The 24412-nt window shown below is 46.2% G+C and overlaps 11 protein-coding genes across 11 annotated transcripts; 5 read left to right on the top strand and 6 right to left on the bottom strand.

Annotated features, from left to right (window-relative positions):
* Positions 1 to 232: 232 nt before the first annotated feature.
* On the bottom strand, positions 233 to 1413 carry N7478_007980 (tubulin-folding cofactor B; the record flags this gene model as incomplete). Its single annotated transcript, XM_056924194.1, has 3 exons — positions 233 to 573; positions 649 to 868; positions 1138 to 1413. The coding sequence occupies 3 exons, from the start codon at positions 1411 to 1413 to the stop codon at positions 233 to 235; spliced, it is 837 nt and encodes a 278-aa protein (XP_056776920.1).
* Positions 1414 to 2460: 1047 nt separating this feature from the next.
* On the top strand, positions 2461 to 3437 carry N7478_007979 (tRNA (carboxymethyluridine(34)-5-O)-methyltransferase; the record flags this gene model as incomplete). Its single annotated transcript, XM_056924193.1, has 3 exons — positions 2461 to 2550; positions 2618 to 2742; positions 2963 to 3437. The coding sequence occupies 3 exons, from the start codon at positions 2461 to 2463 to the stop codon at positions 3435 to 3437; spliced, it is 690 nt and encodes a 229-aa protein (XP_056776919.1).
* A 308-nt stretch (positions 3438 to 3745) lies between these two features.
* N7478_007978 (MYB DNA-binding domain protein) lies at positions 3746 to 4797 on the bottom strand (the record flags this gene model as incomplete). Its single annotated transcript, XM_056924192.1, has 2 exons — positions 3746 to 4169; positions 4334 to 4797. The coding sequence occupies 2 exons, from the start codon at positions 4795 to 4797 to the stop codon at positions 3746 to 3748; spliced, it is 888 nt and encodes a 295-aa protein (XP_056776918.1).
* Positions 4798 to 10044: 5247 nt separating this feature from the next.
* N7478_007977 (uncharacterized protein) lies at positions 10045 to 10293 on the bottom strand (the record flags this gene model as incomplete). The annotated part of the gene is given in 2 exon segments (XM_056924191.1): positions 10045 to 10230; positions 10246 to 10293. The coding sequence occupies 2 exon segments, from the start codon at positions 10291 to 10293 to the stop codon at positions 10045 to 10047; spliced, it is 234 nt and encodes a 77-aa protein (XP_056776917.1).
* Positions 10294 to 12143: 1850 nt separating this feature from the next.
* On the top strand, positions 12144 to 12427 carry N7478_007976 (uncharacterized protein; the record flags this gene model as incomplete). Its single annotated transcript, XM_056924190.1, has 2 exons — positions 12144 to 12158; positions 12236 to 12427. The coding sequence occupies 2 exons, from the start codon at positions 12144 to 12146 to the stop codon at positions 12425 to 12427; spliced, it is 207 nt and encodes a 68-aa protein (XP_056776916.1).
* A 726-nt stretch (positions 12428 to 13153) lies between these two features.
* On the top strand, positions 13154 to 14008 carry N7478_007975 (uncharacterized protein; the record flags this gene model as incomplete). Its single annotated transcript, XM_056924189.1, has 1 exon — positions 13154 to 14008. The coding sequence occupies one exon, from the start codon at positions 13154 to 13156 to the stop codon at positions 14006 to 14008; it is 855 nt and encodes a 284-aa protein (XP_056776915.1).
* Positions 14009 to 14929: 921 nt separating this feature from the next.
* N7478_007974 (uncharacterized protein) lies at positions 14930 to 15805 on the top strand (the record flags this gene model as incomplete). The annotated part of the gene is made up of 1 exon (XM_056924188.1): positions 14930 to 15805. The coding sequence occupies one exon, from the start codon at positions 14930 to 14932 to the stop codon at positions 15803 to 15805; it is 876 nt and encodes a 291-aa protein (XP_056776914.1).
* Positions 15806 to 16374: 569 nt separating this feature from the next.
* rpn8 (proteasome regulatory particle lid subunit RPN8) lies at positions 16375 to 17615 on the bottom strand (the record flags this gene model as incomplete). Its single annotated transcript, XM_056924187.1, has 3 exons — positions 16375 to 16980; positions 17071 to 17342; positions 17432 to 17615. 3 exons carry the CDS (start codon positions 17613 to 17615, stop codon positions 16375 to 16377), a joined length of 1062 nt encoding a protein of 353 aa, XP_056776913.1.
* Positions 17616 to 18206: 591 nt separating this feature from the next.
* adk1 (adenylate kinase ADK1) lies at positions 18207 to 19249 on the top strand (the record flags this gene model as incomplete). The annotated part of the gene is made up of 4 exons (XM_056924186.1): positions 18207 to 18369; positions 18436 to 18488; positions 18569 to 18723; positions 18841 to 19249. The coding sequence occupies 4 exons, from the start codon at positions 18207 to 18209 to the stop codon at positions 19247 to 19249; spliced, it is 780 nt and encodes a 259-aa protein (XP_056776912.1).
* Positions 19250 to 19629: 380 nt separating this feature from the next.
* Positions 19630 to 21009, bottom strand: N7478_007971 (Gfo/Idh/MocA family protein; the record flags this gene model as incomplete). The annotated part of the gene is made up of 4 exons (XM_056924185.1): positions 19630 to 20201; positions 20275 to 20805; positions 20860 to 20880; positions 20979 to 21009. 4 exons carry the CDS (start codon positions 21007 to 21009, stop codon positions 19630 to 19632), a joined length of 1155 nt encoding a protein of 384 aa, XP_056776911.1.
* A 368-nt stretch (positions 21010 to 21377) lies between these two features.
* N7478_007970 (putative mRNA cleavage factor complex component Pcf11) lies at positions 21378 to 23527 on the bottom strand (the record flags this gene model as incomplete). Its single annotated transcript, XM_056924184.1, has 6 exons — positions 21378 to 21425; positions 21490 to 21855; positions 21920 to 22115; positions 22169 to 22821; positions 22882 to 23307; positions 23363 to 23527. The coding sequence occupies 6 exons, from the start codon at positions 23525 to 23527 to the stop codon at positions 21378 to 21380; spliced, it is 1854 nt and encodes a 617-aa protein (XP_056776910.1).
* Positions 23528 to 24412: the final 885 nt, after the last annotated feature.

Genomic DNA, 24412 nt, shown 5'->3' with positions numbered 1-24412 from the left:
CCTTTTGTTCCATTAATCTTTTTTTGTTTTCTTTTCTTTTCTTTTCTTCTTTTGTACTCATACCAGGATATTTGTTCCATCAACTTAATCTATGTTGAATATTATGATAATATGGCAGCGGGATAGGCATGGAAGGAAAGAAGGAAAAAAGAAATTGAAAGCAAGGTCTCTCTGATAGTAGTCAACACTTCTTGATCTCAGGAATCAACTCATGTTTCTCATTAATAAAGTTTCAAATCTCCTCCATAAGCTCGTCTAACTCATCATCCAGTCCTAGCGGAGGGAAATCACCCACCTCCACCTTCTCCGGCTTGACAAATGCACCACGTTTCTCAAGACATTCAAAATAACGTTTCCCATTCACACTACCATCATTCTTACCCGTTGGTTCATCCAATTCAATTCCCACCCAGATAGGCTGAAGCTCTACAGGAAGTTCACCTTCATTCTCAAGCTCACGACCAGGTCCAGAGACAGGAATCGATGGTACGGGCCCAACAAAGCGAACAGTCCCGCGTCTAATGTGCGGCGGGGAAGAAGGCAGAATAATAGCACGCTTGGACACGGTGATACCTATTTAATGGCGATATAATTTTTAGGTCCAACTTCAAATTTAAGGTGTTATCACCACTCCTGAGAAATACATACCTTTAGAAACCACCTCGGCCTGGTCTTTTTCTACTTGCTGACGAAGAGACTCTTCGGGAGAAAGAGCATTGGGATCAAAGCGTCCCAGCTTCTGGTTCTTCTTCCACGCGAGGACAGAATTCGAAAGTGTTTCGTACGTCTCGGCGGGCAGTTCATACTTTTCAACCGAGGAAAGGTCGGTGAAGTTAGGTCTCGCAGCTCTTGGGCGAGAGTCATGGACCTAAAGGTAGTTTTTTAGTAAATGTAATAATGGACAAAACAGCCGCCAAAAATCGAAGGGGGCATCATCATGCTGGTGCGAATATAACAGTTCCTTCTGTCTCTCGTCGAGAGCATCACACAGTTGCACATCTCGCACAGGGGATATTCTTCAAAGACATTGCTCAGATGAAAGCAAATTTTTCTCGCAGTATTTTAGGATCATACCAGATAAATCTTTCATGACAATGCATCTAACGCTTCAAATAGCCAGAAAGAAAAAGAACCTACCTCAATTTCCGATCCTTTAGCCAATCCCCAGTCGCCAATTGCACGATCCTCTTCATCTGCCCACTGATCAGGTCGTCCAGGAACTTTTACACGCAGACGTTGGCAGCCTGGTGGGATACCAGTCATAGTCTCTAGCTTCCCTTTCAGCTGATACACAGTCCATGTCGGTGTGATACGACGCTCCGTGACGAAGCTAGGTTCCGCACTGCCACTTCGCGAAACAGTCGAATTGGTGATCAGGACAGAGATATCTGCCGGAGTAGGTTGAAAAGCCATTTTGATAGCGAATCTCCCTTCAGGGGTTGAAGATTCTGTTTAAATTTGTGTTCTGCGGGGCAAAATGTCAGCATTGATGATTGTAGTCTCAATAGTGGGAGGTGTAAAATCAAAATGAAACAGCAGCAAAGCCCCCAACACAGGAACTGTAAACACTAGATTGATCGATTGGCGTAGTGTTTCAAGACAGCCCCTCCAATGCTTTTTTATATTGGATTCAAAATCCATGATCACACTCTTTGTTACGAAGGAATGGCAGTGACTACTGGTCATGCAAACCCCAACAAGCAGCACCAGAAAGATTGCAGGGACCACCATGCCACAATTAAGGGGTGAACTTACATTTTCGATCGAAGTGACCTTTAAGGAGATGCTCCTGAACGCGATATGCGCGATCCATGGATGAGACCTGCATGTGGACGCTGTGGACGCTTAGTCATCGACCACGCCAGCCTTCCAAAGTTTTCTATGTAGGCCCTAGCAGGTACTTTCGACGTTGTACTTGGTATTTAAGCGGCGATCGTGATGGTTTCACGACGACTTCTCGAAAAGCCTGTATAGAAAACCAGATCAATTGGAAATCGAGCACAGTCCCGATTCAGGAGTAGAAGCATCACTGTGCAACCGAATACAGATGTTTCAATTACAACGAGTACGGGAGCCTCACAGATCTGGTCCTACTCTGTATACGGCAAGAAGATTAAATGATTTTATCGGGGACTATGTTTAAGAAAACAACGAAATAAAGTAAAATACAGAGTCAAGTGGAATGATACTGTAGTAGATACCTTCCAATGTCCATGCCCCTTTATACAAATTGAGCCCTGAGCACATGAGTAGACCAGAACCGTTCCAATGCGTTGATTGGTTCATTCAGAATAAGAACGTGTCAACTGGTGCTGTGCTTCTGGCATCCACCAATCACGGGACTTGTAGCCATCTAAAGTAATCATCCCACGTGATACCCCTCGCTTGAATAGTGGGCGATCAAATCATCGGAATCTCTAAACTATTCACTCCCAGGCGCCCAAAGCCCAACTCGCAGCCATGACATCCAACGCCGACGAGTACGAACAGCAAAATGTGCATGAAGTTTATCAACACATTGCCCAGCACTTTTCAGCCACTCGCTACAAGGTAGCGTCATGACCTCATCATCGGAATTACAGTCCTCTAAAATGCGCGATACTTACTGTTTTACCAGCCATGGCCCATTGTGGAACAATACCTCCAAAATCTCCCCCCTGGCGCCATCGGTCTTGATGTGGGGTGCGGCAATGGTAAAAACCTGATGGTAAATCGCAATGTCTTTATTATTGCTTCAGATCGGTAAGTTCGAAATCTACGCAAATACAATGAAAGTTCCCATGAAAAATGTGGTATCAGCATAAATGTTCTTTTTTTGGTTATTTGCTATTTGTGTGTTTTCTTTATGTCCCAATAAACAATTGATTTTTATCATCAACTCTGGGATTGTCTCTTTTTTTGGGTTCTTTCTTTTTCTTCCACTTCCCATCATCCGATCTGGTTCACTCATCAAGTCGGGTAGTTCGGAAAATTTAGCCCAGATTGCTCGTCAGCATCAACCACATACAGCTGTGGTGGCCGATATTCTCCACCTGCCACACCGAGATGCGCAATTCGACTTTGCCATCTGTATTGCTGTCGTACATCACCTATCTACCCCGGAACGTAGAGTCCAGGCCATCGCCGAGATTATACGAACCGTGAAACCAGGCTCAGGCACGCAGCCGGGTGGCACTGTGCTTATTTATGCTTGGGCACTGGAGCAAAAGCATAGTCGTCGTGGCTGGGATAAGGGAGACCAGCAGGACATCATGGTACCTTGGGTCCGAAAGACCCCATCTGCACCAAACGGGACCCAGACTTTCAACCGCTACTACCATCTGTTTGAAGAGGGCGAGCTAGAGCGAGACATCGAGAAAGCTGGTGGTCAGGTTGTGACGTCGGGATATGAGAAGGACAATTGGTGGGCCATCGCAACACCCAAAATCAACCCGTGATCTGTGTGGTATCGAAAAGCCCGAGAGCCAGCCTCGGTCGTCCAACATCAGAGTTTGGGGGGAGATGGGTAACACCGCATGATGAAATTGGAAGGGCAGGCGAAGGTCCCTTCTTTTGATAAAGCACACGGATGAGCTCACAAAAAAGAAATTCGAAAAGAAAACGCGCAAAAGACAGGAGGTGGTGCGAAACTTGTGTCTATTGAAATCACGACCTCCCATAAATCACGGTATACCTCCAGCCGGCGCTATGCAAGTCGTATTGAAACAAAAGGAAAGCCGTACAGGCGTTGATCGTCATCACATCTTTAGGGCAGAGTTCGTGGGGGCATTCCCATGTGAGGGCCCATCATCCCAGGTGGGGGAATGCCCATGTCGGGTCGTCCAACTCCATAGTACTCTCTCGGTGGTGGTAGAGGAGCTGGGGGTGCGGGTGCGTATGCGGGGACTCCCGCTGTCAATTCTTCGAGGGATGGAAGTTGAGGAGCAAGGCCTGGGAGGTGGCCTGGAATGGCTCGGGAGGTAGACATCTTTCGTGGTCGAGTTAGAGATGTGCTGGCTCGACGAGTTCTGGTTGTTGGAGGATCAATTGCATGGCTTGATAAAGAGAATGGCACCACGCCTGCGCGGCGGGCCATTTCCTGCTCTCCAAGCTGCCAATGCATAGCTTCAGCGGCGCGCCAAGGAATGGCCATTTCTTCTGCAACTTTGGACCACATCTCTGCCTTGAATCTATCAGATTAAAAGGTGAACTGTTAGCAGATCGTTCTTCAACTTCATATCTCATTTCCTTCAGTCCTTCAGTCCTTCAGTCCTTCATTCCTCCATGGCTTGTTTCTTCTCCTCCTCCTCTTTCTTTTCTTTGGTGCGTTTGGGAGAGGGAACAAAAAGCATACCTTTCATATAAACGAGCCAGTTTGTTTTTCTTGTCTTCGTCCCACTCGCTGCGTCGCTCTAGGTAGTTTTGATAGTGAAGACGGCAGCTGATCGCACTGCGACCTGGCAACCGTTTGCTGATATCCTCCCATTTCATTCCACTGCCCCGCAGTTCGATGATCAAAGCATCTTCTTCAGGCGACCACTTGGACTGTTTCTTAGCAGGCGATTCTGCGGTATGGGCGGGTTGCAGACGTTTTGTTGCCCCAGTTGGACCTGTCTTAGTCAAAGGTGGTGGTACTGACACTGGTGTCGGGCCAGTCAGGAAGGAAGCGGTACCAAGAGGAGGCCCTGGCAAAGTTCTAGGGATGTAGAGGGGAGCAGGGTTGCCTAAGGCGGCCTCTTCCTCATCTTGGGGCTTGAGTAGCAGTGAGATATCCACTTTGGCGGGCGGCAAGATAGGCCGATTTTGTAACGCAATCATATGCGCGATGGGGGGTCTTGGAAGTTTCAAGGTTTCTCAAAAGATTTTGAATAGTCGGCTTTTTGCTCTGGGGCACACAAGGCAAAATCAACAAGGGACAACAACAAACAGTCCTGTTTGTTTCTTCAAAACTTAAAAAAGAAGAAGCTGGTGGTTCCTGACCGGTTTGGGAAGGAAAAAGAGTAGAGAATGGAAACCCCGATGGGTAAAAGTTGGAAGAAATTTGGAAATTTCTTATGAATGACCACAGTTCAGTGACCGAGAAGTTGACTCAAATGCTCCGTGATTTCTTTTCAACGGAAACTCAAACACTCGTGCAGTCTCGTGCAACAAATAATGAGGTCAGAGGAGGTGTCGTTGAAGGTCTACACGGGCAGAACGGGACCAAGTAACCGTGGATCAGACAAGCTTAGAACCTGGGGAGAGTGAAAAGACGAAAAAAAGAATCCTCCCAAGTAGAAAAGAAAAAGAAGTATATAAAAAAGAAGAAGGAAAAAAATTGAAATAGAAAATAGAAGACAGAAGACAGAAGACAGAAGACAGAAAATTTTAGAAGTTGAAACACCCAAATAGAGATCTTCCAGAAGATAACCCAGGTCAATGGTGTTTGGGAATAAAGGTTGGAGGGGTAAACGATAGAGGGGAGGGAAGAGAGAAAGAGAGAAAGAAAAGAATATTGAAGATGTATGGAAGAGAAGAAGAAGAGGAAAGAAGAAGGTCTAGAAGGGGAAAGACAAGAAGATAATCATCAGTGGTAAGAGTAGAGAGAGTCCAGAACTTGATGAAACTCGTTCGCCAAAACCTCCGGGATAACCAGAGAAAATAGGAGGAGAGAGAGAGAGAGAGAGAGTCTTAGACCACGGGAATGGAGACCTATACAAGATTAGAGAGGGAATATGGAGAACATTTTGATGGAGAACATCGGGAAGAGAGGGTCAACCAGGTATTGTAAAGTGGTATAAACCTGGTATAAAGTGGGCATTGGAAATTGCGAACCCCCCAGAACTGCTGCATGTGGGCTGAATCACTTGGTAATGTAATATAAAACAATTATGGATATAAAATATATAATAATAATAATAATAAATAATAATAAAATAGAAAATAGAAAATAGAAAATAGAAACTAAAATAAATCTTGAATTTATTATTATTATTATTATTCCCCCCTCCAGCAAAAATCCACAATATCTCCGATCCACTCACGGGTTTTAATTAAAGATGGCCCTGCTGCAAGCGGTCAAACCTCTGCTTCAGTGTAATCCTGTTGGTGGTTCATTTCCTGGTCCTACAGAGGGAACGATGATTCCAAGCTTGGAAGTTGGGATGATTATGGTTATGATTGCTAAGTACTGAAGAACCGTGACCTATACACGTTGAAAAGGTTGAGTACTAAATGAAGCATTTTAGATACATAAGGATGACATAGGTCGGAATAGATTTTTATTTTAGTTTGAAATTATAATAATAAAAGGAGAACCAGACCCAAACTCCAGCTCTCCCTAACTGAAGGAAAATGAGGCCCAAGGATGAACATGGTTCCTCTCATGATGGAGACCTAACGGGAGAGAAAAAGAGAAAGGAAAAAATAAAATAAAATTCTCCCCTCTTCCATTCCCCCCCCAAAAAAGTAAATAAATAAATAATCCCTAATTTAAAGAGAGGGGAAACGAGGAGACCCGCAGCCCATCCTTGGTGAAATGAGCGGCGTCAGAATGCGTAACGGGAGACTTTAAAGGCAGCACTGGCCAGTCATAACGCGTGCTAGTGGGCTGCTCCAGTCCAGACGCTAACCCGCCCTAATGCCATGCCGTTGCGACTAACAGCACTGTCTGGACCCAGATCGGACTTGCTTTTCAACGGCTTTCTGCCGCCCTGGCTCCACTTCTTTAAGGGGCCATCACGAGGGGCTGGGTAATGTACTTGGTTGTACTTGTTGGACTCGCTGGGCTCTCGGGTACTCGTGAGTTAGTACTCTTGAGTATGTAAATTGATAGACCAAGATCACTGCATAATGAGGATATACTAGCACTATGTATAATACTATGTATAATGCTATGTATAATGTTATGTCATTCATTACCATAGTTTATTTGATTTACTTTTTATTAGTTCCTATCCCTTTTCCTATTACTTTGAATATCACAATCATAAGTAAACAAATCTCTGTCGTGCTAGGATCGCTGTGTTCGCCTCGTCCCACCTCAGTGGGCGTTGCCTCCTTTGACCTCCGTGGTTTTGCAGCCTCAGTGCAACCAGTCGGGGATTTTTCTCATCTCTTAGGGCTTAAGTGGCTTTCCTAACTCCCCCCTCTTTCCCCCTCTTTTGATATCGCAGGGCCAACTGGGTCTAGCTAGCGCCCTCTTTTTTTTTCTTTTCTTTTTTCTTTTCTTTTCTTTTTTCTGCTGTTTCGGATTTGACGCTAAATCTCCTTTCTTGAACTACCTGGGAGCTATAGCTCGGGGGGATGAGCTTGAATAGAGCTCCCCCTCAATAAGTACGGAACCCGATCCTGTGTTCTCATTTTAATTGATTTTATTCTCGCCTCCTAAGTGGATCCCGGTTTCTCGGGTTTTGTTGTAAGAATGATTGATTTCTATGCGCTTCCATGTGTCGATTTTCAGATCCCGTTTTATGTACTTGGGTACCTACTACATAGTATATGTATAACACTCCGGAGTATCGTTGATGACTTCAAGTTGATATTGTTATTATTCCAATCTCTCTTCTTCCTCCAGTTCGTCCCTCCAACCTCGGTAACAACGATCTGTCAAACCAAAGAGAGAAATGGGGCAGTTCTTCTAGAACTTCCCGCGCCCAGTTCAAGACGGGATAAGCTCGATGCTGTCAGACTGCCCAAAGGTCGTGCGGCAGGGCCATCGTTTGCAGATGCACATCTCTGGTCACACGGCGTCGCAATTGCGATGCTCTGGAGGGGGGCAAAGGGTTTTGCTCTGGCCAGACCCGAGTGAAACTAGACCTGAGTGAAATTGGCCCCGTTGATCAGAAAATCTAGAATTCGAAATCCAATATGAGATGAACCGAATAGAAACCGTTCATCATAGCAAGTACCTAGCCATAATTAGCAGTTTGGCGTATTAAACAGTTACAGCTTGCAGGAGGGCCGATCGAGGGATCAAGGACCGGATCGTCCTCGGCATTCTCCGTTTGGGATAGGATGAGATTAAAGGAATTGAGGCATTGTAAATTATGAGCTACGAGTATGATTTATGATCTATGATCAGTCGGATATTAGGATGATCCCCAGGGAAATAAGGGCCAACAAGCGAGCGAGACTAAGGTCTCAGGATTCCGGGACTAATTAGCCTGAACTGCCCTTAATTTAGGGAGTAGCCCCGTGTTATAAGAGGGACTTTTGTACCGGTTTGTACCTTTTCGCTGGGATTTTAATATATTGAGTATGTTTAATTTCATATCCATACATCATGTATATATTGATACCTTTTTTGAATTGATTCTTTTCTCCCCCAAGAGTTTTATTTTGATTTCTTGTCCGAACGACGGGGCCGCGGAAGGGAGACGCGTTCCCACCAGGGTAAGGGACTAGTGGGTCTGGGTCAACAGCGTCCGTGCTGTTTGATTTGCTCCTTTTTTTTCTTTTTTTTTTGGGGGGGGGGGGGGGGGTCTCCCTATTAATAAAAGACAATAGGATTGACGTAGTTAAGAGATATGGTAAAATTATAATAATACTGAACTAATAAGACAGATAGTGTGTAAGACTACACTATGATCGCATTGACAATAACAATCACAACCACTTTGAAACCCAAACCATAACGGCTGATGACGCCAGAAGAACGGGCAAGCTGCAGCTGCAAATTGTTGTTTTATTCTCCGTGATTGGACCGATGCACACGCAGGCTCTAGCACGGAGCCCCAAGTGGCAAAGCCACCCCTAATGTAGCTTAACCCTGGATGCCTGGTTGTAAAACTGACCCGTGGTGCAAAGTGGCGGTGGAGTGCCAATGCAGGTTCTTCAACCTGCTCGAACATGAGTTCACTTCTTCTTTTCGCCTTGGCTTTGGGGCCGAGTATCGCCGATGCATTTTGATTCTGTGGAAGTATAGTCACTCCACCCCTCGTCGTCCCGAAAGCCTCCCCCCCCCCCCTCTCATAATACCTAGTATACTATATTCCATAATAAAATTAAAATCAAAAATTAAAGATTAAAAATTAAAAATTATCAATCCCGGATTGTGATCCAGTTGCCTGAAACACCCAGTCCATGCGCCGAGTGATCGGCATGCAACCTGTCAACTTTTACAAACTCGTGATTTTTGTCTGGATTGCTTCGTGTCCACTTAGACCATCGCGCCGCCGACAAGATGGGGAACGCTTCGGGCCTCGAGAGTGTTTCCAGTAGTAACATGCGAGTCAACCGCACATCAATGGAGTCTCACCCCATTCATGGCCTGATCTGATGGGCCATGGCCTGATCTGATGGGCCATGTTTGGAGAGGATCAAAAGAAATGGGGCAACGGTCTGGAGGGGCTCCAGTTGGACCCGAAGCGAGGACGATCCCTTGACGATCTCCGTGGCTGGACAATTTCCCGACTGGTGTATTCATAGTATTGATTGATTGATATTTATTTTTGTTCTTCTCATCGGTAGTTGATATTAGTTGAAAAGCTGCTCCAAAGGAAGAGGGGCAGCCTCATACTTACTAACTACATGAATGTACAGTCAATAGTCAGCAACCTTCAAAATCTCCAAATCTCCAAATCCCGATGCATACAGACATTATCATCGCACTTGTGCCTTAGCTTGGCAATCTTTGCCACACGAGCCAACCAAAACAGTGGAGACGGACAGTAGGCCACCGTTAGATCATCGCGACTATGACCTAGGTGGAAGTGCCCGAAGAGCGAAACGGAGTACATAAAAGAAAGATGTAGACCAAGTGCTTTGATTTCGTGCAGTCTTTTGCGCTGTGATCGCCCCCAAGTTCCCGATACATCCACTCATTTATTACCCTAAGTCTCTGGCTTTTCTCCCATTTAATTTATTTCATGCCGAGAATCCATGGAGCTTGGGCTTCGAGTCCTATGAAATTGAGGGGGATGGGGATTGTTAATCAGATATTAATCTATTAAAATCTTATGTTTCGGGTGTTCGATCCCTTTGATCCCGTTTTTTTAGATGACTCCAGAGATTTAATTTATTCTCTGACTTTCCCTTCCAGCTCCTTTTCTTCAATCCTAGGTCATTTCGATGATACCCGTAAAGTTACACCGAGCACTCGGAAGGCCCGACGAGAACGACGGGGGCGGGTTCCACTTTGATGAGTGGCAGAGCTGAATGAGTGGCGCCCAACCGTTGCGATGGGGCAGTGCGCGCAACGGTGGATCTTCGGTAGACGCGAGGAACGCCGCTGTCACCCTCACGAAATGCTAGCAAAATTGTTCGAAAACCCTATGAGAGACATACATATATATAGGACCAACAGGGGAGAACCTGGTTTCTTCCCCGGTGCATATTTGATAGATCCATTTCCCTCCTTTTTTTTGACCCGAAGTACCGTGCCTCTTCCCGAACAGGGTAGATTTGAAGCTAAGAAAGATGAGGAAACGGAGGGAACACGAAACGGGGAGGGGCCACGCAAATTGAAGGAAAACAAGGCTCATGAGGAGGAGATTGAGAGAAGAAAGATCGCCTTGCAGCTTCGGTGTTGAGACTCGGCCGGATCTCAGCACGATCGAACTTGCTGCGAGCCAATCAGTTCCGCGTCACAATCAATTTGAACGCCTTTCGTCAGGTTTGCGCTCCACCCGAGAACCACCTGAAACACGCTTTCTGGCCTTGTGGGGTTGGGGTTGGGCAAAGTGAGCTCATCACCTCGTCTAGACTCTTGGGGGCCTCGATTGCTCAGACTGCCTATACTACCTAAGGGTACAGGTTAGTTCCTTATTTTAAATTAACATCTACGGGGAATTGGATACTGTAGTCACATCTGTACTAACTCCTAAATACGGTAGTTTGTATACCCAGGAACCGGTTCCTGGCCATCGTGAAATAGCATCCACACGAACCTTCGGGACTTGTTTTCTGGAAATTATAGCTCGAACTTCTTGACAAGTACCAAAGCTAGTTCTGTACCGTGGAAATTGTTCCGAGCCGAGATGGCAGGTTACCACCCGGTTGACTCTATCCCCTGTATCCTGTACCCTGTTTGCCTGTCCCCATCGCCACATATATCACATATACCAGATTCAGTAATTAGCAGAGACGATCATTATGACAGTTGATGCCTCACATCTGGTCGAGACTCTGAATCAGATAGCTAATTAAAGGAGCCATGCTGGGATGAATTGTCCCCAAGTCTAGACTCTCAGGTTCTCAGGTCGTGTGTGATTCTGGACCATTGTGGAGTCGGTTTGATCTTCATTGGGGATTCAATCCACGGTTCGGTATGACAGCCCCCACACAACTGGGAAGAAAAAGAAGACAACCAGAAAGGGAGAGAAAGGGAAAAAATTCTCACAGGCTGTTAGGTATCAATCATGTCAAGTTTTAGCTCCATAACGTGTCATAACATAGGAAAACTATGGCTGAGTTCAGGCACTCGTGCCCATCGAACTAGGTTCAACCATGTTTCTGCGGGTTAGGAGATGCCGCCCAAAACCCACTCGAGACGACACAGAAACTTCGGAGTTGGGGAATCTCCCTTGATTCTCTATTTGGGCTTGAAATTAATTTCAGCAACAAATCAAAGACAAGGAAAGAGATAAATTTCTACCAGGCTAATAACATATGGAGTTCTAAGGCTGGCAACTGTAACGTTGGGCCTCTTCTTTGTTACTGTTGTTGCTGAGCCATTCACCGGATTATACAACCACCAAAACTCCATATCATGGAGAACCCCGATCAGTTGCTTTGATGGTTACCTTTCAAACAAGTATAAGTGATTTCTTTCTATTTTCTCTTTTCTTTCGCTTCTCTATATTCCCCAAAGACTAGACCATGATCTAGGGATCTTAGTGCAAAAATATCTTTCACGACTCAAAGGATAGTCGTCATATAAAACTGGCTATCTTTCATCTAGTTTTCTTTTTCTAATCTAGTCCATCGTAGATCCAAGCAGCATCAAATTTCCAAAACAAAGAACTATCTTTTATTCATTCCAGTCTCTTTTCACATAGGTCAAGGAGCCTTTCTTCGAATGCTGAAGCGCCGGATGGAATTCTTTGACCAATATATTGTTTAAATTGACCATAAGAGACTTGAACTTTCTCACAGACATTTCCACGTCGTGCTCGTATTCAAAACGAAGCTGTCAACATAATCATATCTGGGGCTGTCGACCTATTACAACCACTATATCCATCATGGACCTCGGGCCGGTAAGAACATATTTTGAGAATCGCACTCTTAAAACCCCACCCAAAAATGAAACAGAAAATAATATCATTATATATAGTTTACTGGTGAGCGGGATTGGCCAGCGACCATCCATCCAAACCCCAAGGTTTCCCAAACCCTGGCACTTCAGTATGCTATCGGAATGTGTTGTTCCAGACCCTTCTGCGTATACCGGCTTTACAGATTGGGTTGCACTCTATTCAAATCGACATGCTCCCGATCAAAAGTGCCCCTATCAGACAAGTGCTGACAGACTCTGCAAACTGTGCCTGTTTCATAAACTCAATACACTTTACTGGAAGCCCCAGGACGGATCCGACGAAGACTACAATGCCGTATTTCTTAAGCTATGGGGGTCAATTTTAACTGACTGGGAAAAAGGTTTGAAGGGTAGCCGAGACAATCAACAACAAGATGCTCCAGAAGTATGGACTGAACTAGTCACGCAATTCCTAAACAATATACCGCTAGACGTGAAGTCAGTGACTTTTTTATTATTATCCTGTCGCTGAAGGTCTCTGCTTGTTACAAATCAACAATGAATATATAAGCTAATATCTTCCCCCATTCTAGCAAAGAAGTCCCGAGAACTATTTTCTTTCAGTGCATTGTTAGAGTCACAACTTGCACCGTAGGAGACGGAGATGATGCTCAAAAATGCAATGAACCGAAACTCAACCAGCAGCGAGAAACCGTGCTGGGGCTTCCGTTCCCTTCTGCAGTGCAATGGAAGAATTCAAACAAAGTACAGACGACTCTACCTTGCTTCAGGTTGAGAGACGCACTCGACAGTTATTTTGTTAAGACGGATATAGAGACGCCATGTGGAAGATGCAAACATACTCGAAAGGAAAAAACTAAACTTAGCAACGTGGCAGAGGTGCTTGTACTACAACTCAATCGAAGTATATTTGACAAGTATATAAAGCAGATGAGAAAGATCGAAGACAGAATCTTTTTTGAACTATATCTTAAAATGGGGGCAGAATATTATCACGAAACGGTTGGTATTACTGCAGATAACTCCGTTTTTTACGAGCTGGTTTCGTTGATTGCGCACAACGGCGAACCTGGGGGTGGTCATTATATTAACTGGTGCAAAGAAGCTAATACCACATGGACGGCTTGCGATGATGGCATCACAACTGAATTAAATGACTTCAAAGACTGGGGCACTCATCACAAAACCCAAGAGAGTGCATATTTGTTAATATATCGTCGAATTGACCGCATTCCCAATGGAGTTCATGAGCCAAAAGTTCAGGAAACCATTCAGACACCCGGGCCGAAAAGAGGCCTCGATGAAAGCACTCAGACAGACTTGACTTCAAATGAGCATAAGAGGAGCAAGAATGGGCACTCTGGCAACTTCATAGTCAGGTACAATGCGCCGGATGGAGTAATATTGATGGAATTAGATGTCCCAAGCGATAGGATTACTTTCCCAAAGGATGCGACAAAAGGCTCTGTGGAAATCGATTGGGCGGACAATAACAAAAATATTCTCGATCATCTCATTGTACAGGGAGGAGGATTAAGGAGAACTCCTTCTATTGATTTAAAGAGACGCGGCGAAGAGGAGAGACTTCAGATATTGAACGAGCGACTTGAAAAAGAGGGAAAGATTGTTGAAAAAGCGGAAGAGGATAATAGGAAGGAGAAGGAGAGTATTGAGAAAGCGAAAGAGGATATTAAGAGACAGAAAGAGAATAATAGAAAGGAGAAGGAGAGTATTGAGAAAGCGAAAAAGGAGATTAGGAGGGAGAAGGAGAGAGTTGTTAAACGGAAAGAAGATATCAAACAGGAAGAACATAAAAAAAAAGAAAGCTAAGAAAGAAAAAGAAACAGAACTTAAGAATAAGGGAGAAAAACTTAACGAAGAGGAAAAGAGATATAAAAAAGAAGAAGGGAGACTTACAGAAAAAGAAAATATACTCACAGAAAGAGAAGAGAGACTTGGAGAAGCAGAAGAGATACTTACGAAAAAAGAAAAAGTATTCAAGGAAGAAGAAAAGAACTTTAAAGCGAAAGAACTAGATCCCAAAAAAGAAGTCAAGAGACTTAAAAAAGAAGAACAGAAACAACAGGAAGAGATACAGAGACTTAAAAAAGTAAACAAGGATCTTGAATAAGAGATAGGGAAGCTTCAGGACGAGAAAAGGCAAGATGAACTTAAGAGAGAGAGAGAAAGACTCCAAAAAGAGCAATTTGAGCAAGAGAATATGCTACTCGGGAGGCAGGGACATCAACGTAGGACACGGATCCACGAGCTAGAGGGTCATATAAGAGAGATAGAGAGACTCGAGGCAGAAGCGAGAATCACCGAAGAGACGAGAGTCCGTGAAGAGGCGGAGACGGCAGCCGATGCAGAGAGACGCACAAGGAGAAGACACAGAGCTAAAATTACAGACACGGCTAAAGAGATGGGTAAAAAAATTGGGGATAAATTGAAAATTCGTCGCAGACGAGGATAGAAGATCAGGGTTGCGAGTGAATGTTTTCTGCTTTTGATGTTATGATATTTTGATATGTATGTGGATAAGTGCGATGTTGAAATCAAGTTTCTCTACCCAGTCATAAATTAATTAGAAAGAAGCCTCCCTTCAAAGGTTCATATATCTTGATCATCAAAACTGTAAGATATTGACCTCATGGAGTCATGGACCCAGGGCGTCCCGCAGTTCAAACCGCTTCGTCTCCACCGCCCAAACATTAATACTTAGCCAACAACCAACCACTCCATGCCAATATCATGGAGACCCGGGATTCACAACCAGATCTCAAGGTCCAATCTAGTGCATCATTTGTGAATAGCCTGATAAATGATTTGGCGGAATTACAACCTCTCAACACTGCTGCAAATGAACCTGACCCGCCAAGGACGCAACGAGTGCTCCATGAGAAACACCCTCAGAATCCACTTTCGAGACTACCAGCATCACAATTAGCAAGGGCAAAGCCTCTAATGTTGACTTTGCATTGTCTCTTTCCAAATGATCTCCTACCAGCTCTCGACATATTGGACCGCCGACTCGTACATCGTCTCGTGCGTCAAGACAGAGCCAATGTGCTTACCATAGACGCTGACGACAACCAAACAGCCACACCACAAGAAAGCAGTACAAGTACATTCGCCAAAGAATCAGAAACAGGTCATGCTCATGCTCATGCTCAAAACCAAGACCATCATAACCCACGAACACCACACGAAGACATTTTTTTTGTCACATCTGCATCAACTGCCCCTCCACCAGGAACTCAACCTGTCCCTCAACATCAAGTACAGGATCAGATGAAAGGGTACGAGGTTCGCTTGCATGCATGGAATTGCACCTGTCCCACGTTTACTTTATCGGCATTTCGAGATATGCAAACTAGACGACTGGATATACCCACAGGGAATTCCCCTGGATCAGAGATGCCGCGTGATCAGAAGGGAACTAACATCTATCCATTTGGTGGGACCCTTACATGTCTCACAGACAGGGGTTCACCCCCAGTCTGTAAGCATGTTTTGGCTTCTGTGTTGTTTGCTCGATGCCCGGGCTTGTTTGGGGGTGATGGAGACCGTAGATGTCTGGTTTCGATGGAGGAGCTGGCAGGCTGGTGTGCTGGTTGGGGCGGATGAATACTATGCATGTCATTGGGATTAATGCAAAGTCTGACAGTGGCTTGCATTTCTCTATCATTTCTATACGATACTAACACGTGAAAGGTCATGTTGCAATGGCGCTCGTAACGCCGCCATTTCGGTACACAGATAAGTCTCTGGAGGGTCATCGACACTTCCTCAACAGCAAACGGCATGTCCAGCGATACGAATGATCCAACTCCCATTATCTTTTTTAGAGAGTCTGACTTGTTAAGGTCTAGAGTGAAGCGGACGAATCACTGGTTTGCTTGGGCCCTGGAGATTATGGCGGTAGCCATGTATATGTACCTACGAGATCACCGTGTGCTTGTTGAGCCATGGAACAAAGGAATTGTACTAGGTGTGCAATTTCCATCACGAATCTACAATCACATAGATCGCGATGAACAAGATAGAAAGACAGACAGAGAGAAGGGGTTTAATAGCCACCGGGTCATATCCTTGATTATCCATACTATACACTGCTAAAGCAGATGCAGTTCTAAGCGGTCATGTTGTATTGACGGGCATTGAATTTCTCCAATCTAAGACAAACCAAAAGAATTTTAAGTCTTCTTGTTCTTATCGGAAACCTCCTGCTCCTCCTCCTTCTGGTCACCGTTGGTCGAACCATTAGCCTTCTTAGTATCCTTATCTCCCTTAGCCGCATTAAGCTCCTGCTCGCGCTTCGATTCATTCTCCTCTTGCTGCTGTCGGTTTTGGATCTTGTTCTCGATCAGATCGTGGAATGCTGTAATAGCACGGATCAAGCTGCTGATATAGATGGCCATCAGCTGGTCATTCGTCTTCACGCTCATAGCTCGAGCAAGCTCGCTGTTCTCCATCTGTGTCTCTTGGCCGCTGATTCTTGGTGTTTGAGCTGGGGTCGAAAGGTTGGGGAGGAGATTGAAGACATCCTGTAGGTTACCCAGGATAGCGTGATTGACCGGAAGTTCGTGATCGAGGACTTTTTGGAGGTATTGGCCGATATCACGCAGGCGGAGATGCAAGCCTTGCAATGATTGCAGCTGTGAGGTGATCCGTGTAGAGAGCGTGCCGACTGCGACGTCCCTGATATCCCGTAGCAGATGTTCCACACCAATTTCCTCCGCTTCTTCAGCTTCGATTATCGACGGTGTATGCACAAAGGTCTTGGAGGTTGTGGTTCCGTCCTAAATTTCAATAAAACAAAAACATTTGGTCAGCTCTATGATATCTTTACAGGGGCCCGCCTTTCTAGATAACAAGGGAAGTCCACTCACATCTTTGATCTCATCCACGGCAAAATAAGCATCTGTGGGGACGCCAACTTCCTTAGGTTGTACGTCGACAATAACCAGCAAGGGATTAGGGGTGTATTTCTTGAAGAGTTCATTGATTTCCAGATCGGAGGCGCGCAACTTGGGGCCAGAGTGATACCAGCCGACAAGCTTCTCGCGAGCATTGATCTTCTTGAACATATCTCTCATCGACTCGACAAAGTTGTGGTCTAGGAACCATACTGATGGGTCTTTCTCATCTTCCTCGAATGGTACTGAATGGTGATGGTTATAGTTAGCTATCTGGACTTTGTGATGGACCCTATCGTCATCATCATCACAACATAGCTTGGCGTATACATACCTGCGAAACTGTTGGATACCCGCACATTATTGCCAGAGTTCTCGCCAAGTAGCACACCGACTACACGCTTCCGGGTGCCTTTCGCCGTCCGCCCGTAATGATCGGCGACGGAGAGCAGGACTAACGGAGCAACCGTGACGCTGCGGTTGACGAGGGATAAGGTGTCCGCCGTGGTGGCAGGCATGGTGAAAGAGGAGTCCGACAGAAAATGCGATAGGAATAGAAGCTGAACAGGGTCCAACAAAGTGATGATATAATTAACCAGATGAAATGGAGGATACTTGAAGGTGAATTGGTGAGGAACTCGGAGCAGGACGATGATGCTCATTTGGAGAGAGCTTCGGTGTTTGCGCCACTGTGGCTGGTATTGTTTAGGTAATCATGGCGTCGCAGCAAGTTTTTTTCTTTTCTTGTTGAAGATTGATTTGGACTGAGAAGATGTAAATAAACAGGGATTTTAAAGAAGTTGAATATAATATAATATTATATTAACTAGAGATATAGATAGATCTTACTGGATTGACCCCCTACAAAACAAATACCTATTACTAGCCTTGATCTAATACGGAGTATAGAGTCGGTTGAAGCAGGAGTCCGCCTACGTAGCAATACGCAGCCTCCGAGCCTCGGGCGCTAAGTCCTAATTCCTTCCCTTCCGTTTATCCATCTCCATCTCCATTTCCCCGACTCTTCTTCCTCTTCCAACCATCCTACCCCCTTCCCTCTCTCCCCCGAAATAATCCTTAGAGACGCCTCTCCCCTCTCCTCAGTCACAATGGCCCCTATCACTGAAGAGACCGTCTCCGGTCTGAAGAACACCATCGGCCAGCTGGAGGCCAAGGTTGTTGAGCTGGAGCAGCGCTTGGTCAATGGCGACGAGAAGCCCAAGTCCCTGACCGAGCAGATGCGCATCATTCTGATGGGTCCCCCTGGTGCCGGTAGGTGTTATTCCGAAAGAAAAGAGAACCTCAACGAATTGATCTATGGTTATTAACGCGTCCTAGGCAAGGGTACCCAAGCCCCGAACATCAAGGACAAGTACTGCGTGTGCCACCTGGTGCGTAATTGCAATCAATCTACACCAATTCTATCAAGAGGTCATCAAGTTTGCTAATGATATACCGTTTTTCCGATTAGGCTACCGGCGACATGCTGCGCTCACAGGTCGCGAAGAAGACCGACCTCGGAAAAGAGGCTAAGAAGATTATGGACCAGGGTGGCCTTGTCAGCGATGAGATCATGGTCAACATGATCAAGAGCGAGCTGGAGAACAACTCTGAGTGCAAGAATGGGTAAGACAAAAACGACATCCAGTTTCATTTTTTTGCCGGTGTCGATGCCGATGCCGATGCCGGATGTCGGCGCCAGTTGTCTTAATTATTTATGGTTGGTTAACGTTCGATTGACAGTTTCATCCTGGACGGATTCCCTCGCACAGTCGCTCAGGCCGAGCGTCTGGATGATATGCTTAACGCCCGCCAGCAGAAGCTCCAGCACGCCGTCGAGCTGCAAATCGACGACGCTCTCCTCGTTGCCCGTATCACTGGCCGTCTGGTTCACCCTGCCTCCGGCCGCTCTTACCACAAAATCTTCAACCCTCCCAAGTCCGACATGGCTGATGATATCACTGGCGAGCCTTTGATCCAGCGCTCCGACGACAACGCCGAGACTCTGACCAAGCGCCTGGCTACCTACCACTCCCAGACCTCTCCTGTCTGCGACTACTACAAGAAGACCGGTGTCTGGCGCGGCATTGACGCCAGCCAGGAGCCTGGTCAGGTCTGGAAGAGCCTGCTGGGTGTCTTCCACAAGAACTAAGCGAAAAGCGTTTTCTAATTTGGAGGGATGGGCCAAAAATTAACTCCCGCTCCAAAACATAAAGGAGGCTTGTCAGTAAATCTCCCTGGGATGCTCACCCATTTTCTTTTGTTTGGGTTTGGTCCGGGGAGCACCCAAGGAGCTTGTAATGGCTTGATGTCCGCATATAGACGAATAATCTGTCTCCTATGGCCATGTATAGTATGTGTACTCTCTAGTACCCAATACAATGTTATCCACCTTACTTTTTTCCTTTGCACCCTTGTAGACAAATAAACCAGACATATATGGTGATTGAAATTCAATCTGTCAATGAACAGATTAACGGTCTGTATCTTGATGCTCTATGGCGCCTATTTCTATACACCTTTAACAGCTTCTCACAGCTCCAGTGGATATTGAGTAGACTCAATCGACTCAGGATACTTCAAACCACCCTGCCTTCGTACCTCATCCATGACCTCCATGATCACAAGACTTTCCTCCCACGGCATACCTTCACTCTCCAATTTACCACCCCGCAAGCAACGGGCAACTTCATCGGCCTCCCAGTACATACCGCGACCATTGGCGGGGAATGAGAACTCAACATCACGGACCTCCCCGAGACCCTTCTTTGGGATTACGCGATACCGTGTAGGCTGGAATGGTAGTCCGAAAACCTGAATCTCTCCTTTATCACCTTGAATACGAATTGGGGGCCCGGAGGTACCCTTCTCATCCGGGTCATTACCAACACGCATGCTGGTCAAAGCCACGCCGTGGGAATGCTTGACATGAGGTCCATTGTTCGGGGTAGAGGTCGGGAAACCAAGGAGAACTGTGGTGCTTTCGTCTGAGCCAGTGAGGTGGTAGGGTGTGACTTGAGATGTAACAGTTGGTGGCTTTCTCTGGTCTCTGGGTAGAGTATGATAAAGGGTCTGGAAAATCCATGTAAGAGAATAGATACCAACTATCCAGAGAGTTAGTTATGTTATGTTTACTTGAACCAAAGATGCAAAATAGAGGGATTCCAAATAACTCACGATCTAAAAGGCAACCACCAGCCAGATCAAGGTTCACCATTCTGCTTTCAAGACCCCATTTGGTCTCAGGATCATCGCCAAAGCTGGTGTCAGCAAGAACTCGGAACACTTCACCAATAGCACCCTGTTGAATCAACTCGCGCACTTGGATGCTCAATGGAAAGTAGCGAGTCCAGACGGCTTCCATCAGAAATAGATTCTTCTTCCGCGCGGTCTCGACCAGTATCTTGGCTTGAGCTACATTGACCGTGAACGCTTTCTCACACAACACATTTTTGCCGGCCTCGAGAGCCAGCATGGCATTCTGGTAGTGGTGAGAATGCGGAGTAGCAATGTACACAACGTCCACATCGGGGTCGGCAACGAGCTCTTCGTACGAAGCGTATGCGGCGCAGGAACCGGGAATACCGGCATCCGTGATAAATTGAGCTGCTCTATCCTTGGAGGACGACGAGGCGACGGCGACGACCTGGTGGGCGACATCAGTGGCATCGCGGGTCTTGGGGTCTTTTAAAAGGTCGAGGACAAATGCTATGCCGGGGTGGTTAGTTGGTTGATTGATTTCGAGAAGAATTTAGAGCTTACTTTTCGCAATGCCACCCGTGGCTAATTATACATGTCAATCTGGTTAGCGTGGCGTGCTTTAAGTACTTCCCAATGCTCGTTGACTGTCTTGGGATGTTATGTGTTGAGGAAGGTCATACCCATGATACCCCATCGAGTTAAGTGAGCCATGATGAAGTTAAGACAAGAAGAAAAAGGAACAAGGGACAAGGAACAAGGGTGTATCTAGTTATGTTTGTGTGTATGTATTGGAGGACGTCAATGTTTGAGATATTTGAAGAGAAGAGTGCACGAAGGTAATAATCATTGGTGGTTTTTGATTGATGTTACTGCGCTTTGCCACGTGGGGAATACGGGAATCCCAAGCGGAGATGCGCCGAGCGGGGCTCAAAAAGCAACGTCATGATGCGACACGGCGCCATATGAATAATGCCTACTACAGTACATGTATGTAGATATAGAAAAGTGTAACTACGGAGATAGATATTGGCTTTACATAATATGTCCTTTATTTGTTGATGTTATTTCCGAGCGCCTGTTCATGGTTCCGTCTTGATGCGCACTTTCTGCCCAGGAGATTCGACGCCCTATATCAGTTAGTTAATGATTCGAAACGTATAAAGCATGAAGGAGGGCGGAATAAGGACTAACCTCTGCTTTTCGCTTGCCCAGCACTGAGTCCGGTGTCCCTGTTCGCCCTTGAGGCGTGAAACTGCGAGGGGCAGGGCCATCTTTTGTAACTTCATCGTAGCAGCTGGCGTGGTAGACTCGACCAGTGACTGTAACGGCATCTTGCCAGATCCAGTCCTGCACCTCTTCGGACCATGTTGACTCAAATTTCTCCTGGCAAATGGGACAAGGGGTGTTGCGCAGCATGGCATCATTGGGAGCCCGAATCCATTGTTTTGGTGGACTTTGTTTGGAACCATTGTTGTCAGCCCCAGCAGCTCCCTCGGCATTGGCCTCAGAATAAGCTGTCCCTTGGTCATCGTCGGCTTCGCGGGATTGAACCCAATCCTATCGATCTTTGTTAGTAAAGCAACCCACAAATACATCATATTCCGAGAGAAAAAATACGAACCCCTTCATCGACATACCAACTACGAGTCTGGGCTCGCTTGGTAGCCTCAACCATGCGTTGATTTGTTTTGAAGTGCCAGTCTAAATGCCTGGCTTTCTTTTCTTTGCCTTCATTGGTGGCAGGAAAACGGCTACCACAGGTTCCACATCGGTTTGACTTTGCTTCGTAGAGGGAACCGACTAGTGCCATTCGAGGGCTATTTCATCATCAGTAAGAGCAAATGCATTTAGTGCCAAATGGAGTACTTACATTTTCATAGAGGTAGTGGCCATAGATACTGTCGATGAAACTCCAACTGGGGTGGATGCTTGAGGGGTTGATACTGGTGGCGTAGATCGCAGTTGACCAGGAATTAAGAATGGGAGAGATGCTGGAGGAGTAGCGTTGGATCCCATCATCGGTGGTGCTGATGCAGGAGGTAGTAGCCCTCGCATTCTAAGGGCAGCGATGAGGGGGCTCTCTGCTGGCTGCGGGGTGCTACTGGCAGGAGGCATTTGAGGCATTTGAGGGAGAAGGTTGGGCATCTGAGGAGGAATGGGAGCAGGGGGTGTTTGGTTAACGCCAGTCGCTTTGAGGAGTTCTGCAATGGTTTCGGAATTTAACATCGAGGGAAGCGACTGAGCCGGGGGTTGAGGCGGTGGTGTTGGGACAGGAGCTGCACTAGGTCCTGGCTGCGGAGTGGTCAATGAGGCGAGCTGGTCTCGAACAAGCTTGCGCTCCTCTGGGCTAAGCTGTTGGCGTTGCATAATACCCTGGAGATCAAGCAATGACTTAAGCCGCTGTTGGATTGTCTGATTAAATGGATTATTCCCAAAGTCATTTCGCGCCGAAGCGACCAGGGCTTCCAGGTCCCGATGCAATGATGCCAACTCCGAATCAGGGCGATGAGCTTGAGGGGGTGTCTGGGAATGCGATCGGGTCAATATCGATGGCTGGAACAGGGCATAAGTGAGCCTTCTTACCGCAATGCTTGGAATGCCTTGTCCATTGTTGGCATATGGCTGATTCGGTCGAGACATGGCTGGCAGTGTTGGGCTATTGGTCCACCCGGTTGGTGTCACGCTGCCACGAGCTCGATTGATTTCTAGCTGACCTCTCTGTTGTTGAGCCTGCAAAAATGCCGTCCGGGCCTTGATTAGGGCGTTTTCAATGTCCCGAGTGATATGAGGTGGAAAGACCGGGCGTTTGTCTAACGAGCCAGGAACGGGCTCCTTCCATGTCTTAAGCATTTCATCCAGCTTCCGTCGAGTCTGGGCGTCGACTAGAGTGTACGCATTTATAAAAGTCTGGTACATCTTTCGTCCCAGGAAGAGGGTGTATGGGGTGCCCACGTTCTTCACAATGGAATCAACTACATAGAGGGCGGGCAATTTCTGTGGAGGGGGAGTCTACTGAACAGTCAGAAGATCCAAGCTACGTCACGAAACCAGGAATGATACCTACAGCTCGAATATGATCCTCCAACACTTTCGAAATCGCCTCGGCATGCTCGGTGTTCTCTTTGGCGATCACTGTCAAATTGCTAATTTGGAATCTGTCGTTGTTGGTGAGGTCCTCCAAAGAGCTTTTGTAGTCTTCTGCGACTTCGTCTGAAACAGGGTTGGACATAATGGTGATGTGCTATGCGGTATATTGCGACGGCGGCGTTGGTGGTGGTTGGAAGGAGATAAGAGATAGTAGTAAATGCTGGAGAAGGATTAGTTTGGTACCACACAGCACACGCGTAGTCAAGTCTCTTTATATGTGACCCTTCACTGGTCCTGCGTCGAATCAGGGTTGGATATTCCCTTGTCTTCTGTTTTTTCCCCTTCTTGAGTTTCTCTCTTGGTTTTTCTTGTTTCTTTCTTTTCTTGTTGGTTTGTTAGACCGGAATTGAAGCCAAGATCACTATCAACAGGTTTTTCCTTAAGCCAGAGGGGTCCATGCAATGAAATCGCCCTTTGGGACAAGATGGAGAGAAAAGTCGAAACTTGTAAAATGCTTGCTAGCTATCTTGCACGAAGACTCGAGACAATAGGTACTCTAATCCACCCTCTTTTCCAACGGCTATGATTCTTCTTTTTCCAAACCAAAATCAATCGGGAGATGGGAGATGTAACGCCGATAGGGGAAGTTACGGGTTAAGATGAGGCCGTACGAGTAACCGAAACCCGGAAAACCAACACAGTCCACCAAAGAATTAAATTAAAGCAATGGAACGAAAGAAATGGGTTTGGAAATGCAACGCTGAAGAGAAAAGATGAGAAAAACCGAAGATGGAGGGAAGAGTTGAGAGGGCAGTTGAAGGGTCGTGAAGGAGAGATTAAGAGAGAGAGAGAGAGAGAGTCAAAAGGGAGAAAGTTGGAGTTTCCCAACACGGAAGTGCCCGGGTCAGGTGACTTATGACGCAGTCCCGCCTTCTACAATACTCTCTCCTCTTGTACATTCATTATTCCATCTTCTGGACTTTACTCTTTTACTCTTTACATCTCGCGTGGTCTTTTTCAAACTCAC

Source organism: Penicillium angulare, assembly GCF_028827245.1.
Source record: "Penicillium angulare strain IBT 27051 chromosome Unknown utg000005l_segment0_segment0, whole genome shotgun sequence".
Classification (NCBI taxonomy): domain Eukaryota; kingdom Fungi; phylum Ascomycota; class Eurotiomycetes; order Eurotiales; family Aspergillaceae; genus Penicillium; species Penicillium angulare.
Note: the sequence above shows the minus strand (reverse complement) of the source record. Positions and strands in the feature narration are given on the sequence as shown.